General features: G+C 47.7%; 1 protein-coding gene across 1 annotated transcript in view; it reads right to left on the bottom strand.

The window, feature by feature from the left end:
* Nucleotides 1-1,873: 1,873 nt before the first annotated feature.
* Nucleotides 1,874-20,203, bottom strand: part of LOC146045032 (polycystin-1-like protein 3) — a 31,965-nt gene continuing 13,635 nt past the window's right edge. The window contains exons 6-11 of the mRNA XM_083163730.1: nt 17,985-18,158; nt 16,716-16,843; nt 12,742-12,868; nt 6,672-6,800; nt 5,632-5,848; nt 1,874-2,103 (exon numbers count right to left, since the gene is read on the bottom strand). Of these exons, the coding sequence (XP_083019856.1) occupies nt 1,874-2,103; nt 5,632-5,848; nt 6,672-6,800; nt 12,742-12,868; nt 16,716-16,843; nt 17,985-18,158 (1,005 nt within the window). The remainder of the gene's footprint in view (nt 2,104-5,631; nt 5,849-6,671; nt 6,801-12,741; nt 12,869-16,715; nt 16,844-17,984; nt 18,159-20,203) is intronic.

The following is a 20,203-nucleotide window of genomic DNA, read 5'->3' as shown; positions in this document are numbered from 1 at the left end:
ACATCTGCCCCCTGCAGTGCACATGGTTTTGTCCATCTAAGAAGGATTTTGTCAGAAAGAGTGAACTAGAATAAGGCCCAGAGAGTGGAAGTCTTCTTGAAGGGGACAATGTAATAGCAGATCATATTAATAATTATTTCTGCTCAGTATTCACTGCTGAAAGAGAGGGGAAGGGGCCACAGTTAAGTTGCAAGTATAGTCAGAAAACTGAGGGAGAAACAAGTACATTTACATTGAAAGTGGATAACTCAATGGGACCAGATGGGATACATCCAAGGATACTAAAAGAGCTTAAAGGGAGCTGGTAAAACCATTAACAGAATTATTCAACCAGTCACTAGCTACTGGAATAATCCCAGAGGACTGAAAAACAGCGAATGTAGTCCCACTGCACAAAAGTGGAAGCAAGGAAGAAGTAAGCAACTATCGACCAGTGAGCCTTACATATGTAGTAGGGAAATTGATGGAAACACTCTTAAAACAAAGAGTTGTAGAATATCTCAAAACCAGCAATTTACTTGATCCGAAACAGCATGGGTTTACTGGGGGAAGATCATGTCCAACAAATCTTATTGACTTTTCTTGACTGGGTGACTAAAGTAATAGATCAAGGTGGGGCTGTAGATGTAGCTTATCTAGACTTTAGTAAGGCTTTTGAGCCTGTCCCACATCGCAGACTGTTAAATAAACTTGAAAGCTTGGGATTGGATTCTAACAGTTGAATGGATAAGATCTTGGTTGTAGGACAGAAAACAAAGAGTTGCAGTAAATGGGGTACAGTCAAAGGAGGGAAAGGTTACAAGTGGAGTACCCCAGGGATCTGTACTTGGACCAGTGTTTTTATTTTATATCTTTATTGGTGATATTGCAAATGGAATTGAGGGTAAAATGTGCCTTTTTGCAGATGACACAAAGGTATGCAACAGGGTAGACACACCAGGAGGGATAAAACAAATGATTGAGGATCTAGGCAGATTAGAGAAATGGTCAAGAGAATGGCAACTACAGTTTAATGCCAAAAAATGCAAAATGATGCACTTGGGTCTGAAAAATCCAAAGACTGAATATAGTATAAATGGCACTATAATGGAAACTACTGAGGAAGAGAGGGATCTAGGTGTCACTATTTCAGGGGACTTAAAGGCAGGTAGGCAATGTAACAAAGCAATGAAGAAGGCAAGTCAGATGCTTGGTTGCATAGGGAGAGGTATCAGCAGTAGAAAGAAAGAAGTAATAATGCCACTGTATAGGTCATTGGTACGACCTCACCTAGAGTATTGTGTTCAGTTCTGGAGGCCATATCTCCAGAAGGATATAAATACATTAGAGACTGTACAAAGAAGGGCAACTAAAATGGTGCCTGGCCTACATCACAAAACGTACCAGGAAAGACTAAAATATCTTAATATGTATAGTTTAGAGCAGAGAAGGGAAAGGGGGGACATGATAGAAACCTTCAAATATATCAAGGGCTTTAACAAGGTACAGGTGGGAGACATTCTTCACAGGAAGAGGAGCAACAGAACACGAGGACATGCACTGACACTAGCAGGAGGAAGATTCAGGGGAAATGTGAGGAAGAATTACTTCACAGAAAGGGTAGTGGGTAAGTGGAATAGCCTCCCATCAGAGGTGGTAGAGGCAAATACAGTAGTACAATTTAAACATGCTTGGGATAGGTAACATGTTTAAAAAAGGGGCAGACTAGATGGGCCAAGTGGTTCTTATCTGCCGTCACATTCTATGTTTCTATGAGTAGACACAGGCCCCACTTCTGGTGCTGACCTTCCATCAGGTCCTCCAAGTTTCAGCTTTGCAAACATAACCCCCAATGACTTAAAGACATTAGTTTGTGGGAAGGTGCTGAGGGAGACTACTGAGCTAGGTCTGAGGACACACTTACGTAGCAGCCATAGTCACTCCATGTTCTAAGGTCGTCATCCCAGAAAACACACTGTGTTGCAAATATGTCAATGGAGAGAGCCAAGGTTTTCCCACCTGCCCACATATCCAGACTTTTATTAGCCACAGTCATGTTGATATAGTAAACACCAGTGCCATTGAGTAACATCTCCGGGGACAACACCCAGGTATATAGGCCATCTAGCGGTAGAAAGAAGCTATTTAGAAATAGAAAATAGCATTACATAATTAAAACAGAATTAAACCACTGAAATTTGTGTGTGCGTGTGTGTGTGTGTGTGCGTGTGTTTGTGTAATTCAGGTGTCTCAATCAGACCCGTTGCCACAGATGTATAAAATCAAGCAACTAGCCATGCAGTCTCCACTCGCAAACATCTGTGATACAAAATGGCTTCTGCAGAACTCAGTGACTAGAAGCGTGGTACTGTGATAGAATGCCACCTTCTGTGTGCTACTGTGATAGAATGCCACCTTCTGTGGGCTACTGTGATAGAATGCCACCTTCTGTGTGCTACTGTGATAGAATGCCACCTTCTGTGTGCTACTGTGATAGAATGCCTCCTTCTGTGTGCTACTGTGATAGAATGCCACCTTCTGTGTGCTACTGTGATAGAATGCCACCTTCTGTGTGGTACTGTGATAGAATGCCACCTTCTGTGTGCTACTGTGATAGAATGCCACCTTCTGTGTGCTACTGTGATAGAATGCCACCTTCTGTGTGCTACTGTGATAGAATGCCACCTTCTGTGTGCTACTGTGATAGAATGCCACCTTCTGTGTGGTACTGTGATAGGATGCCATCTTTACGTGGTACTGTGATAGGATGCCACCTTCTGTGTGCTACTGTGATAGGATGCCACTTTCTGTGTGGTACTGTGATAGGATGCTACCTTCTGTGTGCTACTGTGATAGGATGCCACCTTCTGTGTGCTACTGTGATAGAATGCCACCTTCTGTGTGCTACTGTGATAGAATGCCACCTTCTGTGCGGTACTGTGATAGGATGCCACCTTCTGTGTGCTACTGTGATAGAATGCCACCTTCTGTGTGGTACTGTGATAGGATGCCACCTTCTGTGTGCTACTGTGATAGGATGCCACCTTCTGTGTGGTACTGTGATAGAATGCCACCTTCTGTGTGGTACTGTGATAGGATGCCACCTTCTGTGTGGTACTGTGATAGGATGCCACCTTCTGTGTGCTACTGTGATAGGATGCCACCTTCTGTGTGCTACTGTGATAGAATGCCACCTTCTGTGTGCTACTGTGATAGAATGCCACCTTCTGTGTGGTACTGTGATAGGATGCCATCTTTACGTGGTACTGTGATAGGATGCCACCTTCTGTGTGCTACTGTGATAGAATGCCACCTTCTGTGTGGTACTGTGATAGGATGCCATCTTTACGTGGTACTGTGATAGAATGCCACCTTCTGTGTGCTACTGTGATAGAATGCCACCTTCTGTGTGCTACTGTGATAGAATGCCACCTTCTGTGTGGTACTGTGATAGGATGCCACCTTCTGTGTGCTACTGTGATAGGATGCCACCTTCTGTGTGCTACTGTGATAGGATGCCATCTTTATGTGGTACGGTGATAGGATGCCACCTTCTGTGTGCTACTGTGATAGGATGCCACTTTCTGTGTGGTACTGTGATAGGATGCCACCTTCTGTGTGCTACTGTGATAGGATGCCACTTTCTGTGTGGTACTGTGATAGGATGCTACCTTCTGTGTGGTACTGTGACAGGATGCCACCTTCTGTGTGGTACTTTGATAGGATGCCACCTTTGTTTGGTACTGTGATAGGATGCCACCTTTATGTGTTACTGTGATAGGATGCCACCTTTATGTGTTACTGTGATAGGATACCACCTTTACGTGTTACTGTGATAGGATGCCACCTTTACGTGGTACTGTGATAGGATGCCACCTTTGTGTGGTACAGTGATAGGATACTACCTTTGCAATTAAACATGAAATTCCATCCTTGCGGGATATCCCATAATAAAGCAGTCAGTATTTACCCTGCACAGAAACAAATTAACCCACCCAAATCTAATTCTATCTGCACAAGTTACATCTGCCCCACCTGCAGTGCACATGTTTTTTATCATTTGAAAAGGAATTTGCCTTTGCGAGTGAACCAGAATAAGGGCCAAATATGTAATTATCGTGGCTTAGAGGACTCTGGACGGAAAAAGTATTATACACATATATACAGTGGTCGAAGTGGGGCGGTATACGGGGGTATGGCATACCCCCACTTTAATCTGAAGTTAAAAAAAAAAAGTTTTTTTCCCCCCTCAGGATGCTCTCTGATCACTCAGCAGCACATATTGTGCTTTTGTAATACCCCTGTACAACGGGGCAGTCTGGCAGGGGACGTTGATGGACAGGGGGGTGTCCGAAGGTGCGCACTATATTCACTCTTTACTTTTCCATACCCCCACTTCAAAATTTCCATACCCCCACTTCAAAATTTCCACTTCGACCACTGCATATATATATATATATATATATACACACACACACACGTGTCTGCAAACATCTATCCTCCATGCGATAAAAGCCACGTGAGTTCCATGTAAATCTGTAGCGTTACAGTGTTCTCCAGGAAAACACTGTAACATAGCATTGCGTATGCAGACACAGCCGCAGTCACACTCTGAATATAGACATGCCACATATCATTTTAAACAGCAGAAACTGCGTGTGCATCATATTTGCAATTAAGACACCTTTAAATAGAAAAAGTTGCAAGAAAATGCGCCCTATATTATCGTGGTGCACCATGGCATAGGTTGACAAGAATGTCTGTTCAACACAAAAGGAGGCTAGATGTACACAGACACATCTATAAATAGAAAATATATACAGAGCCAGTCCTAAGCATAGGCAAACTAGACAAATGCCTAGGGCATTTTGAATGCCATGGGGCATGCAGATCATACAACTGAGCCAGCCGAAGTAGCAGCACCATTGCGAAGTGCATAGATAGTGGGGCAGCAGTGGGAAGAAACAAAATTGGCCACTTTCCCTTGAGAAGGTATTTTGTGGGTGCCTAGCCGCAGCAGCCCCTCCTCCCATGGACCTTTGTAGAGTCCAGTGAAATTAGCTTGCACTGACTGACTCCCTGTAGGCAACCCAGGCTTCAGATCTGCAGAGCCCAGGCCAGCAGGGCCCAGGCCAGTTGAGTGGCAGGGTAATTGGGTTATAATAATGTGTGGCATATGTCTAAGCGGCATTACTGTGTGGCATTATGTGTATAAGGACATTACTAATGTGTGGTATAATGTGTAATGGGCATTACTGTGTCACTTTATGTGTATAAGGATCACTATTACTGTGTGGCAAGGTGTTGCGTAACGTGTATAATGGGCACTACTGTGTGGTGCAGTGTGAATAAGGAGCAATGTAGTGTGGTGCAGTGTGAATAAGGAGAAATACATTGTGGTGTATTGTGAATAAGGTGCAATTGGTCAGTGGCTGAACTAACGACAGTGTAGGGGCAAGAGCCAAAATTTTGCCTAGGGCATCAAATTAGCTAGGGCTGCCTCTGAACATATAAATAGAAAATAGTATATAGTAATTGCTTTATAGAGCTGACTGATCATGTTGAAGATTAAGGTATGCTAGATTTGGCCACCCCACCATCACCTCCTTCTGTATCTCACTGAAACCAATAAAGCAGAATGCCCGTCCTTACTGTTCGGGAGGGAGATGTTCTGCAGGAAGACGCTGCTGTTGGGTTTTTCATTAAATCCTAGATACAGGTCCAGCTGGACTGGGATTGATGGCTCCACTCTTATGACCACGGAGTGGTTTGCAGATGTCACATTCACCACCAGGATCATCTTCTTATCTTTGGCCAGTTCTGTCTTTGTCTCATTTGATGGGGAACTCTCATTTTTTGTCAACAAAATCTAGGAAAATAAATAAATCAGGGGCAGATTTATTAAGCTTGGTGAAGTGATAAACTGTCTGGTTTTTATCACCGGCCAATCAGCTCCTACCTGTGAAGTTACAGGCTTGGTTTGAAAAATGAGAGGTAGGAGCTGATTGGCCGGTGATAAAAACCAGACAGTTTATCACTTCACCAAGCTTAATAAATCTGCCCCTGAGTCACAGGTGTCCCTAAGTCTGTAACAGGCAAGTGCCCAATTTCTGGACACCGCAGGAAGTATTCCAAGTAATTGTTTCTGTGTGGGAAAACCAATTCTCTGTGATCAGTGTTCGACCTGTCCTATTAGCAATGGGACTTTATTGCTGATGGACAGTGGATGGTTTACACATAAGGCAAATTATATCTCTGCCTTGCCAAAAGGTGCCAGGAGGCTGGGTGTTTCTATATTATTTATTTGCTGTAAGGGTGATTGTGGAACATCGCACACACTGGCAGCCCATTGACCTAACAGTCAGGCGGTACTAAAGTGCTGCTATCACAACTTCAGTTTTACTGTATACAGTTAAAGGATTTATCCAAGTTGAAATTAAATCAACTAAATAATACTATAAAAAATGCAATTGCAGCTGTGCACAGGGGCGGGGGGAGGGAGCTTGGTGGGTGGGGCTAACTAAAGACGTGTTTAATGAGTGCACCTGTGTACCTGCCGAGTGACCTGGAAAACATGAACTGTTGGGGGTACTTGAGGTTGGGAACCAGTGAATGGTAGCGAATCAGCTGCTTGCGGCAGCTGCCACCATGTAAACGTAGCCCTAGAATTTTTCATCTGATTGGTCACTCACCTCAATGTACTCATCCATGTTGTACACGATTATCCCGCCATCATCTGACTCCAAGGATAACTCAACCACAGGCCCCACTATTTCCACAGGACTCAGGTGAGTGAAGGGATTAATAGACAGAGCTACTAACTGCCAGAGAGAGAAAGAGAAAGCAGTTGATTATGCTTGGAAACAGGATACGGTCATTAGGTCGACATGCATTGGGTCGACACCATTTGGTCAACATACAAAAAAACTGTGAAAAAACCCATGTCGACCTTTTGACTGTTGACCTTGCCCATGTTGACCTAATGCTTGTGTCGACCTAATGATATGTTGACCTACACCCATGTCGACCTTTCTGCATGTTGACCTAATGGGGTTGACCTAACTGCTGTAGACCTAATGATCCATACCCCTTGGGAATATGGGCGTGTGACTGATAAGGGGATTTTTGTAGGAACTTACCGTTCGAACCCCTTTCTCTGAGTCCAGTCCGGTGACACAGCTTCACAATGGGATGTAGTAGGGTCCGCCAGGAGCCAGGCACCTATGCTTCAATTCTTTGGGGAGGAAGCAACCGACCTGGTGGTATGTGCATTTATCCGAGACTGAACTGGTCGACCTGCTTTACAGTAGGCAAAGGCAATGGTAGATCTCAACCAGCGAGCGATGGTCTGCTTAGAAGCAGGCCACCCAACCTTATGCACATCATATAGCACCAAGAGTAAATCCGATTTTGGAATGTCCTTTACCCTCTCAATGTATATTCGCAAGGCGCGAACTACATCCAATCTCTTCAGTTTGTCCCTATTTTTAACCCCATCTGGGGGAGAAAACACTGGAAGTACAATGTCTTGGTTTAAATGAAAATATGACACTACCTTAGGTAGGAATTTTGGCACTGACTTGCAAGACAAGGCACCCAACTCAGACACTCGTCTGTCTGATGTAATTGCCAACAAAAAAGTGAGCTTCCAGGTCACATACTTTAACTCCGCAGATCTTAGCGGTTCAAAAGGAGGATTCTGTAACATAGATAAGACCAAAGATAAGTCCCAAGGCGCCACCGGCTGCTTATAAGGTGGTTTAAGTCTAGCAACCCCTTGTAAAAAAGTTTGAATCTCAGGTAGCAAAGCTACTCTCTTTTGAAAGAATATGGATAAGGCCAAAAGCTGCACCTTTAAGGATTGCAGACTAAGGCCTGATGAAAAACCATCCTGTAAAAAATTTAAAAAAATCTTGACAATTTGTATCTGGATGTGTGAAGTTTCTGTCTCTCACACCATCTAATGTATATCTTCCAGACCCGATGGTAATTTGCCGCAGACACCGTCTTACGGGCCCTCAGCATGGTCTGGATGACCTCATCAGAAAACCCCTTTTTCTTTAATAAGGAGGTTTCATAAACCACGCCGTCAAATTGAGATGACCTGGGTCCTCGTGAAGAAACGGTCCCTGGCCTAACAGGTTCTGACGATGAGGAAGCCTCCAGGAATCCTTCGACAACCTCAGTACATCGGAGTACCATGACCTCCTGGGCCAGTCCGGTGCAATTAGAATTGCCCGCACTCCCTGATTCTTTATTTTCTTCAACACCCTCGGTAACATGGGAAATGGAGGGAAAATGTACACCATCTGGAAGTCCCACTGAACTGTCATGGCGTCCACTGCCCAAGCAGCGGGATCCCTCACCCGCGAGCAGAATCTCTGAACCTGACGGTTCATTCTTGTCGCCATCAGGTCTATGTCTGGCAGACCCCATCGATTCACAATCTCCTGAAAAACCTCTTGATGGAGAGACCATTCTCCTTCCCAAAGGGACTCCCTGCTGAGAAAGTCTGCTTCCACATTCCTGACACCTGGAATAAATATTGCCGACAATGCCGGAACGTTGGTCTCTGCCCAACTGAAAATCTTGGAAACTTCCGCCATCGCCATCTTGCTGCATGTCCCGCCTTGATGGTTCAAATAAGCCACTGTTGTTGCATTGTCCGATTGTATTCTCAGCGGGGAACTTCTCAGAAAAACCTCCGCCTGGATCAATGCGTTCAAGACTGCCCTCAGCTCCAGAATGGCAGTTTGGACTCTTCCTTCGACCAAAGGCCCTGAAGTCTCAGGTGAAGAACTACTGCCCCCCAGCCCCTCAGGCTGGCGTCGGTCGTTATGACCAGCCAATCCCAGGGCCTGAGAGATCTCCCCAGCTGCAAATTTTCCACATCCGTCCACCATAGGAGGGACTCCCTGGACTCCGGTGACAGGGATAAAACTTCCTGCTTCATCCTCTTGGCATCTCCGGACCAACAGGATAGGATGTTCTATTGGAAAATCCTGGAACGGAATCTGGAGAACTGCAGAGTTTCGAAAGCTGCCACCATCTTTCCTAGCAACCTTACTCCTTGCCACACCGATGGTGCCGGTGCTTGCAGGATCTCCAACACCATCAGCCGAATCTCCACCGCTTTGGATTCTGGGAGAAAAACCCTGTGAAGGTGCGTGTCTATGATCACCCCCAAAAATTTCAGGGTCTGCGTTGGTGTCAAATGGGACTTGGGCAGATTCAAAATCCAGCCCTGACTTTTCAAAAACTGTGTTGCCACCTCCAGGTGAACCTGTAACATCTCTGCCGACTCTGCTTTGAAGAGCAGATCGTCCAGGTAAGGGATAACAATTATTCCCTGCAGTCTGAGAGCTGCAGCCATGGTGGACATCACTTTGGTGAACACTCTCGGGGCCTTGGCAAGCCCAAACGGGAATGCTTGGAACTGCCAATGTCTTCCCCCGATTGCAAACCGGAGTAAAGACTGGAATCTTTGTGGATCGGGACATGGAGATACGCATCCTGAATGTCCACTGATGCTAAAAACTCCCCTGGCTCTATGCTCAACAGCACCAACCTCAGGGATTCCATGCGAAAGTGATCCACCCAAAGATGAACATTCAAAGATTTTAAATTTAGAATGGGTCTGAATGACCCGTCTGGTTTGGGGACTAAGAAAAGGATCGAATAAAAACTTTTTCTTCTCTCCTCTCGAGGGACTGGTATAACTACCCCCTTCTTCTCGAGAGATAAGGCAGCTCCCAGAAGTGAAGATCTGAGGGATGCGGTCCTTGGTAAAGGAGTGGGGAGAAATCTGCGAGGGGGTGGACCCCTGAGATTTATTTGATATCCCTCTGAAACAATGGAGAGTACCCACGGATCTTCCGTGGCTACCCTCCAACTGTCCTGAAATTGCAGGAGGCGACCCCCTACTCTGATCCCAGAACAGGGAGTCCCCGCCCCGTCATGCAGAGGGTTTGTCTTCCCCCTTGGCGGCATGTTTCTTAGTAAAGGCGCCAAACTTAGACTTGGTCACTCTACCTCTGCCGCGCCCTGACTGACCTCTGCCAGCTGCTCCCCCTCGAAAGGAAGGACGAAAGGATGGTTTAAAGACTCCGAATTTAGAGCCAGAGGATTTAGAGGTGTGGGAAGAAAAGTACTCTTACCCCCCCATAGCCTGCTTGATGATCTCATCCAATTCTGACCCAATTAAAAGCTCACCCTTAAAAGGGATAGCTTCCAGTGACTTTTTAGATTCACTATCCGCCTCCCAGGCCTTTAACCAGAGAGCTCTCCTGGCAGTAACAGAAGTGACGGACACTTTGAACGCCATCTTGGCACCCTCCTTGCTAGCTTCACATATATATTCCGCAGCACACCTCAACTTTTCTGCCACAGAAAAAGCCTCCGCATCATGCTGGAGATGACTCCCCAAGGTCTCCGCCCACTTGATCATGGCTTTTGCCACCCAGGCCGAAGCAATAATGGGGCGCATAGTGAAACCAACACCTTCAAAAACTGCCTTCAGACAGCCTTCAACCTTCTTATCAACTTGATCTTTAAAGGCCACGCCACCCTGCACTGGCAGCGCAGTAGCCTTGGATAATCTGGCCACAGAGGAATCCACCAAAGGAACTTTCTCCCATACCTTAACATGATCCTCAGGCATGGGGTACATGTTTGCATATTTCTTTGACATTAATAGTCTCTTCTCTGAAGACTTGCCAGCCTCCCCTAATAAAGCAACCATGCCTTTATCCGAAGGAAAGGACACTGGATCCTTACGGCTCCTTTTAAACACACACTGCGCAGCAGCCTTTTCCTCAGCAGGCAAATCCAGAGCCTGCTTTACAGCCAAAATCAAATCTTCAATACCAGAGGCTGAAGAATCTGTTTCCTCTCCCTGTGACCAACACAAATCATCCTCATCTACTCCACCATCATCTGTGTCAGCAGCTAATGGAAGTACCATAGAAGACCCCTGTCTAAACATCACCTCATCAGATACCTTTGTAAATTGCTCCAAAAGAGAAGACATCTTATGCACCCCCTGTGCAGTGTCCTGCATAGCCTGCAGCAAGATAGGGTCTCCCTGTGCAGGGGTAAGAGATCCCTGAGATGAGGGAATAGGTCCCGGAGATCCCACCAAAGATCCATTTTGCCTATTCAAAGCCTCTGTTAAAGCCTTAACAGACCGCCCCAAAGCCACAGCCCACGCTGGCTCAGCTCCTTCAGGACTCTGAGTATGTGACCCACAGGGCACAGCTTCGCAAGGAGGGCACAATTCCCCCTGGTCCAACTGTTCACATGATAAATTTACATTACATCTTTTGCAATGGTAAAACATCTCATTTGCTCCCTCCCCAGCAACAGAACTGCACTCGTCAGCCATGTTAATATCAGAATAAAACAACACAGCTAAGCGTTCAGGCAAAGTCACAGAGTAATGCACCAGTGTACTTATCTGTGTGTTCTGTTGCCAGCGATCAGCGGGGGAAGCGTTTGTCAGGAGAGACTTCTGAGCAGGATCTCTGTCTTTCAGCTCCGCAGCAAGCACAGAAATGGCGCCAGTAAACCGTGGAAGAGACCAAGTCCCACCTCCAGTGCGGGTAGCTGACGTCTTTTGGCGCCAAACCGCACACACACAGGCACTCCCACTATGCTCTCCCCTCCAGTAACTCCCCCTCTAGGGACCACTTGGAGTTGCCCAGAAACGCTGGGCGTCCTGTAAGAAACCTCAACTCCCCTGGGGGATTTCGGTTTCCAAACTCTTAAAGATGGCGGCCGCCATCGCTGAGAGACCCGTCCCCAAGATCCCCTTCTAGGCAAATCGTTGGACGGGGTCCCCCGGAGCCCAGGACAAGCCTCCATCTGAGCGGAGTTAAGCGCTGTGCAGAGTGTGCATTCCTTCGATGAATGCCCTCTGCACACAGAACACTGACAGGACGTGCTTCTGTCAGTGTTCTGCTGCGCTCTTAGCGTGTACGGCAGGGGTTCCCAATCTTTTTTGATTCAGGGCACCCTAGAGAATCAGAATTTTTTTCACGGCACCCCTAGGTCCAAAAAAAAATATTTTGATTGGGTCTATATGCGATTCTTAGCGGCAGTTATGTGGTAAAGGGCAGGATTTGTTTCTGTTTGTACACATTCTATCATTGGCAGCCACCAGCACTGGTTTTGCTCATAAATAATTAACCGTTAATAATTTGAGTTGGTCCTGCACCACCAAGCCGCGGCACCCCTGCATGTGTCCTGAGGCACCCCAGGGAGCCACGGCACACAGTTTGGGAACCACTGGTGTACGGACTTCAGGCAGAAGTCACACGCTGGCAGAATGTTAAGAAAACAATAAAAACCTAGTCTAACTACTAAAAATCCAAAGAAAAAAGTGTGGCTGCAACGCAGCCACTCAGCATTGCACCCACTCCTGTGGGCACCTAAACGAAACTGAAGCATGATGGGATGCAGAGGGAGGAGCCTGCTCCCAAAGAATTGAAGCATAGGTGCCTGGCTCCTGGCGGACCCTACTACATCCCATTGTGAAGCTGTGTCACCGGACTGGACGAAAGAGAAACTCCTTTTTTGTTTCTTATTTTGGGATTGCTGCTGAAAGGTATTAGGAGCGGACTATGCAAAGTAATATCCAGGAATAACACATTACCAGCAAAACCTATTGTTAACTATATCGGCCGGGACCAGGGTTGCCTAGTGTGTATGGGGCATCAGGGGAGGATCAGGGGAGTGGGCATGGAGCACTAGGATGGAACTCACCATGACGTTCAGAGTCTGATAGGAGTCGGTTACGTTGCGCAGGACGGAGGACGTGGGGAAGGTCACCTGACATGGGGCAGGATGAGAAGTGCTGAACGATCCTGATGTCAGTTCTGAAGTCATCACCCTAGCGACAGCCAAGATCCATGAAGGTAAATTGGAAGGATATAAGAGCACACAGATTACAGTCTGAGCATGCTACTTTGTAATGGCAGTAAGGCATTATATAATAGAAGGGCAACAACTACAACTACAAGTCCCAGGAGTAGATTTACTACACTTCCAAAACCTGACAAGTAGTGGTGTTGTGCTAGATCAACCAATCAGAATCTTAATTTGATTTTCTAGGATGCAATAGAGCAGGGGTGGCCAACCGGTCAGAGGTAAAGAGCCGAAAATATCGGTAGTCAAGCTAAAGAGCCGACATCATGCGTGCGCCAAAAAAAGGGGCATAGCCTATTTTGACCCCTTGTGTGGGTGTGATACAAATATGCCTCCAATAGTGCAGTGCCATATATACATATGCCCCCAATAGTGCCAGATACACATATGCCCCCAACGGTGCTAGGTATGCACCACACGGTGCCGGGTATGCCCCCACAGTGCCAAAAAGCTGGTATGCCCCCACAGTGCCACAAACTACTATGCCCCCACAGTGCCACAAACTGCTATGCCCCCACAGTGCCACAAACTTCTATGCCCCCACAGTGCCACAAACTGCTATGCCCCCACAGTGCCACAAACTGCTATGCCCCCACAGTGCAAATTTCCCAGCAGCAGCACTCATCGTTGTTGCTGCTGCTGCCAGGCGGGGAGAGGACAGGCTGGTGTCCCCCTGCAGTCCTGTCATGTCACAGATGGGAGGAGAGCACAGCACACCGCGCGTCTCCTTCCCCCTCACTTCCCTGTTACTGGGCCACCCACCAATCAAAGCTCACTGGCCGGCTCCTGATTGGCTGCTGGCCCACGAGATCTGATTGGCGGACGGCCCAGTCACAAGGATGCACAGTAAGGGGTAGGAGAGATGCGCGATGCGCGCTCTCCTCCCCTCAGAAGGAGAAGGGATTCAGGGAACCGGCAGCAGGGGGGACTGGGACAGACTGTGGGCGGCAGGCAGCAGTGGGAGCAGGAGCCACACTTTACAAGGGGAAGAGCCGCATGAGGCTCAAGAGCCACAGGTTGGCCACCACTGCAATAGAGAAATGATAGCCTGATGGGTTGCTATGGGAACATCACAAGATGGGATGCAGTTGAAATTCCGGCGGTCAAAATCCCGACGGCGGAATCCCGACCGCTGAAATCCCGGCACTTTGTCCCTCTATGGGTGTCTACGAACACCTCGTCGAGTGCGATACTTGCCGAAGACGTCCACACAGGGGATCTGCACATATGCATATTCACGCAGGGGCAGATCCCCACCACGAATGTCGGCTTCCTGTCAATCAAACTGCGACTGACTAGGAATTAAAAATGTGCAGATTTTTGTTGCAGTTTGGTGTCACGCATGCGCGTTGTGGCCCAGAAACATGTGCAGTCATTTGATAATCGATCAGCTTGTGGAAATGCACAACAGCGATCAGGTCGATATAACCCCCAATATTTCCATTGCAGACCTGATCCTGTTGAACTTAAATATGCTTTTTAAATCACTGGCAGCACAATATTGCCATCTTGTGGCAGATCTCTGTTACTGTAGCTTGGAAAACAACATAGGAAAAGGGAAAACAGCATTATTTGATATGGGGGCGCATTTATCATTACAGAGCGATGCCGGCGCGGTGACATCACCGGACATCGTAATGCAGTAACGTGCAATACCGCCGGGATTTATTAATGTAAGGGCGCAGGGACAGGGCTCCGAAAGGTGCTTGTCCCTGCAAAGCCCTGACCCGGAAGCCAATGCATGCGTGGTTATGCGCTGACACCCCCCCCCGCGCGCCCCCGCTGACTGCACTGCCGCTCGGGCAGTGCGTAGCCATAGGCTACAATGGGCTATCGCCATATCAGAATGGCAACAACCCAGGGGTGCGAAGCCGGGCTGCCCGATGTTCATACATCGGGCAGCTTCGCATCCCCCATAGAAACCTATGGGGGATGCAGGGGGGATCGCAGCAGGGACTGGAGATTCCTGTTGAGGTCCCCCTTTAATACATTTGAGGGATACTTAAACGGGTGTTTTCGGGGATTTAGCCGCAAATATTACTTGATAAATGCGGTCCTAAATCACATTTTTGTGGAGAGTTATTTATTCTCGAATTTTAACATAAAGTTCCTGCAAAGGAAAACTCAATTTAACCTTGAGAATGAATAAAGATATGTTAAGAAGCAGAACACCGTTCTTCAGGGCCGGACAGGCCATCTGGCCCTTCTGGCAAATGCCAGATGGGCCGATTTCTTCTTGCAACGTGGAGGCTCCGCCTCCCGATCGGTGCACAGAGAGAGCCACTGGACTCGCGGCGGGTTCAGCGGCTCTCATTGGGTGCAGCTGAGATATAGGAGAGAGGGGGGCATCACACTCCGCTACTCCCCTCTCTCCTGCAAGCCGGGAGAGGCAGCACACGCGGCCCAGTCCGCCACTGCCGTTCTTTTTTTCCAGTGAAATTCTAGGTGCGATATGACTACCTTCCCAATTATAAAATGAGAGTTGTGTCCAAGAGGGCCAACTTCTAGATGGCCGCCATACTGGTAACATACCCTTAAAAGTACCACAAGGTACTATCCGAACTGGCCGCTGTCAAAATGTCCAATGGTGCAAAATGTTATTTTACGCCACCGCTGCAGGGACAGTTATTTGCAGCACCCAAGTAAGTCACTATTTGTAAGTGTGTTTGTTTGGGGAGCAGTGATTTTGGTTGGCGGAGGGGGGGGGGGTGTGATAGAAGAAGTGAGGGATGTGGTACATTGGAAACTGTGCCACATGAAAAGATGCAATGTAGGAGACCTTGCCTACGTGCACTGGAGATAATGTATGGGTTGTATAATGTTTCTTTGGTTGCACAGCATGTCTCAGAGTTAATGCTTCACGTCTTTAATATTATATTTAATAAAGACATGAAGACATTGTTACATTTTATTATACATAAATTCTTGGCTTATCCTCATTCTTATCAAACGGAACCACTTTCACTTTCTATTTATGTTAAATCTTACTTAGCTGTTACAAGATACTATTGTCTTTTATAGTCTTATGTATATTAAGATACTGATACTGTGTAGTGTAGGGGTATAAAGGGTTCTACTGTCTGATGCAACATTAATAATAAGGGTAAATACTGTGTGGCATAATGTGTATAAGGGGGGTTATTCTGGGTGATTTGCTCAGATGGGAAGTCACATCCTTGCGAGTCAGCCTAACCCTGCCTTGCGAATGGTGGTACGCCGGCCCAACATTCGTAAGGCGCGTACGTTCGCACTGGCTGTGAATGGATGTTTTACAGGGGAACACCCACATCATTTGATGGTCGCCGAAAGTGCACGCATATGTAAGGGTGCTCTGAGGCATCGGGTGATGTCAGCTGCCCGACCCCAGCACCCACGTCACGACCTCATGAGCATGGGAACGCCCATGAAACGCTGGGCTTTTACATATGCTAATTGTGCCACCTGCCCCCCCCCCCCTGCCATCCTGGGTGATCCGACTATTCGCAGTGGGTGCACACACAGAACTGCACATGTGCAGTGACACATCGGTCCCCGTGCGAACGAACGGTCGCAGCAAATGAACCTGAATAAGGTCCAAGATGTATTACTGTGTGGCATAATGTGTATAATATTTACTACTGTGTGGCATAATGTGTATAAGCCAGTGTACTACTTTGTGGCATAATGCGTATGCAGTGTTCTACTATCTGATGCAATGTTAATAATGGTGACGTCTGGTCTTTTAATCATTCTGGGCAGGCTTCCCGCCGTCACTGCCACCGCCTGAAGTAGGGCAATCTGAACAATTATATAACTGGGAGCAGGGTTATTACCTGCGGACTGTCATGCTGCACAGGTTGGAGGAGAAGGAGTAATTCTGTAGCGAGTGGTTTCTGAGCGACAATAGTGACTCCTCTATGTAGTCCATGGATGTTACTGAGGAGTCTACGATCTGAATCACCTGTGTGTAATTACAGCAAAATGTCAGGAAGGAAGATAAGGGACTGAGCTATTACATGTTCGCTTATTGTACTCATATAATATTCTATATACACCATCAATGATACTAAAATGTTATGCAATAATAATAACTAAATACGTAATTTGCAGTTCTCCAGTGGGATACAAATAAACAGCTCCATCATTTAGAACTGTGCTCATTTCAATGATATATTACTGACACAGTGGCGTAACTACGGCTCTGCAGCCCTAGCGGTGGCGGGGGGGAGGGGGTGAGCCGGCGCAACAGGGGCATAGGACAGGGCCAGTCCAATAATCCAATAGGAGCTCGTAGCTCTGCAGCCAACATGCAATAGTAGATTCTGATTGGCTATCGAACCACAAGCTCTGATTGGCTTGCGAGTCAGCTTCACATTTCAAACGGCAGTAAAATGCATGGTCCGGTACCAAGGAGCAGGAGAGCAGCAGCGGCCAGGGACCGAGGAGAGCAGCAGCGGCCAGGGACCGAGGAGAGCAGCAGCGGCCAGGGACCGAGGAGAGCAGCAGCGGCCAGGGACCGAGGAGAGCAGCAGTGGCTGTGAACCAGGGAACAGGAAAGAGTTGAGGCTGGGGAACGGGAGACCCGTCGATCACAGTGAGATGAGACCTGCCTCCTCTCCCCACCCTCAACTCTCAACTCTCCCCCCTGTCAGCTCACCCCCCCCCCCCCCCATACCTTGCACCCCACCATCTCACCTCTCTCCCTCTCACCCCATGTCATCTCACAGCTGCACACTGCACTGTATGCTTCACCCGTCCCTGGTGACCAGCCTCCTGTCTTGTACAGCGGAGAATGCACTGGTGGCTGGTGACCTGGGGGTGTGAGACTGAGACGGCACAGCAGCCATCCAGAATGTTGGGGGGGGGGGGGGGGGGCAGAGCCTATTTTGGGTGGAGGGCGCAAAATATGTTACAAGACTGTACTACTGACACATGAGGTGGAAAGTGAAAGAGCATCATAGACAGTAATAGAACTAAGCAGCAGCTACTAGCCAGTAACCACACTGCAAATGGAGCATTATACACAGTAAAAGCACGTACAAAAATATATTTATCTACATTTTATAAAATAAAATATAACAAATACAAAGTGGCCATTGGACCTGATCAGATGTTAAGTTCTCATGGTTGTTCAAAGATGCTTTCATTGTGCCATCAAATGCATCAAATAGAGATTGAGCCACATCAACCACCAGCTCACTGGAGACATTCGTGTCCTCGCTCAGTGAGCCTGACAGCTGCAGGCTGAGCTTCAGGAGAATGTCGCTGGCGTTAACCTATAAGAGAGAGAGAGAGAGAGAGAAAAGGACACGTATTTACGCTCCCTGCTGGAAGGTGTTGCACCCACTACAAAACAGCCCTGTCATGCACAGGCCCTTGGCACAATAGCTTGACCGTGGTGACTGCACTGTGGCTTGCAGTGGGATATCTGTGAAAATGAGGCTGGCTTATGGGTCTGTTAAAAGTGGCTCCCCAGTTTTGCAATGGATCCCAGTTATAGATGTAACTGCTGTTATCAGCATGTTCGCAGGATGCAGGTAACATCTTGGCCGCCAGGATACCAGCGTTCAGTATACCAACACCGGCGTCCCGACTGTCCTTACAATAGTGGCACCAGGACAACAAATAGATCAGGATCACAATGCTGGAATACTGCCAGCCAAGAATCAGATCAATAAGTATATGAGGCTCGCTAGTGATTGGTCAGGGAAGGGGGGGGAGTTAGGTTTAGGCCCTAGTCGGGGTGGAAGACTTCGGGTTAGGCTACAGGGAGGGGAAGGTTAGGGTTTGGTTCCGGGGACAGGGGGCTTATGATGGGCAAAGTGGGTCACTAACGAGAGCTGGGTTCCAGCAGATCAGTCAGTGAAAAGATCTGTATGTTTTAGGCGGATCAACGGTTCACTTTGAAAGAAGGGGTAATTTGCTAATAACGAAGCATAATTTGTTTTACAATCATTTCTTGCCACTTTTTTACTTTTTTTTTTTTAAACAGTGAGCTGCACAAATAAGAACATACATAACTGAGTAAAACACTGATCGATGGCTGGGTGCAGAATCGCCATCGATGGCAACCATCGATGGCGTCTGCACCGATGGTCATCCCTAGCAGCAGCAGCCTTGTTATTCTTTCTTTTACTTACAGTAGCAGCACTGTACTCAGTCTCCGGAGTCAGTACATGTCAGCTGCCACAGGTGGCAGTGCTGAGCTCAGGCAAATGCATTGTAATGGAAAATGAAACTGAAACTAAAAGAACGACGGATCACCTTTTTGGGATCGGCGGCTCCCTCAGTCTTTTATGGGATCCGTTCAAAAGACCCGCTTCGTTCGCGAACGACCCATCTCTACAGGGGGCTAGGTTTTTGCACCGGGAAGAAGGCATAAGGGTTACACTGTGGGATGAGGGGGGGTGTTTATGTTTAGGCAGTGGGGTACCAGGAATAGTGCTAGGCAATAGCGAGAAGTGTTAGGCTTTGTGTGTGTGGGGGTGGGGGGTCAGTATACTTACCTGACCCCTGTCGGGATGCTGGCGTCGGTATTGTGACCGCCAGTCATCTCCAGGGCCGGTGCAAGGCACCGGAGCGCCCCAGGCGAGTCGGGCTGGGGGCGCCCCGGTGCCGGGGGGGGGGGGGGGGGTAGGGGGTAGGGGGTACCTTTCGTTCGGCGCTCTCTCTAATCAAACCTGGCGGCGGAGGCAGTGGGGGTCCCTGCAGTCTATTAAAAAGCACGAGCGCTATCCGCCGGGCTATGCGGAAGCGCTTCTAGTGTGAAAACACTGGCAGCACGCTGATTGGCTGCCAGAGTTTTCACAATAGAAGCGCTTCCGCATAGCCCGGCGGATAGCGCTCGTGCTTTTTAATAGACTGCAGGGACCCCCGCTGCCTCCGCCGCCAGGTTTAAATAGACAGGTACAGGTACCCGGGCGGCATTTTCCGCCCTCCAGTGGCCGGCGCCCTAGGCAAATGCCTAGGTTTGCCTAGTGGTGGCGCCGGCCCTGGTCATCTCTATATACAGTTGTGCTGATAAGGTTACATACCCTAGCAGAATTTGTGATTTTCTGGCCATGTGTCAGAGAAAATGAATGATAACTCACAAACTTTTCTTTCACTCATTCACTATTCTGCTAGAGTATGTAAACTTATGAGCACAACTGTATATCCCATGTCTGCATGGATCTTGATTTATCTAAAATTTAGAAACCCCGTCAAAATTCTGTCCAGGTTGTGGAAGTGATTCCAGGCCGGTCCGATCGCCTTTCCTTCACTTTCATCATGGTTAACATCTTCACCCCAGCACCAACTTCCCCAGCTATCAGCTGCTGTA

Source organism: Crinia signifera, chromosome 11 (genome assembly GCF_055691185.1).
Source record: "Crinia signifera chromosome 11, ASM5569118v1, whole genome shotgun sequence".
Lineage (NCBI taxonomy): Eukaryota > Metazoa > Chordata > Amphibia > Anura > Myobatrachidae > Crinia > Crinia signifera.
Note: the sequence above shows the minus strand (reverse complement) of the source record. Positions and strands in the feature narration are given on the sequence as shown.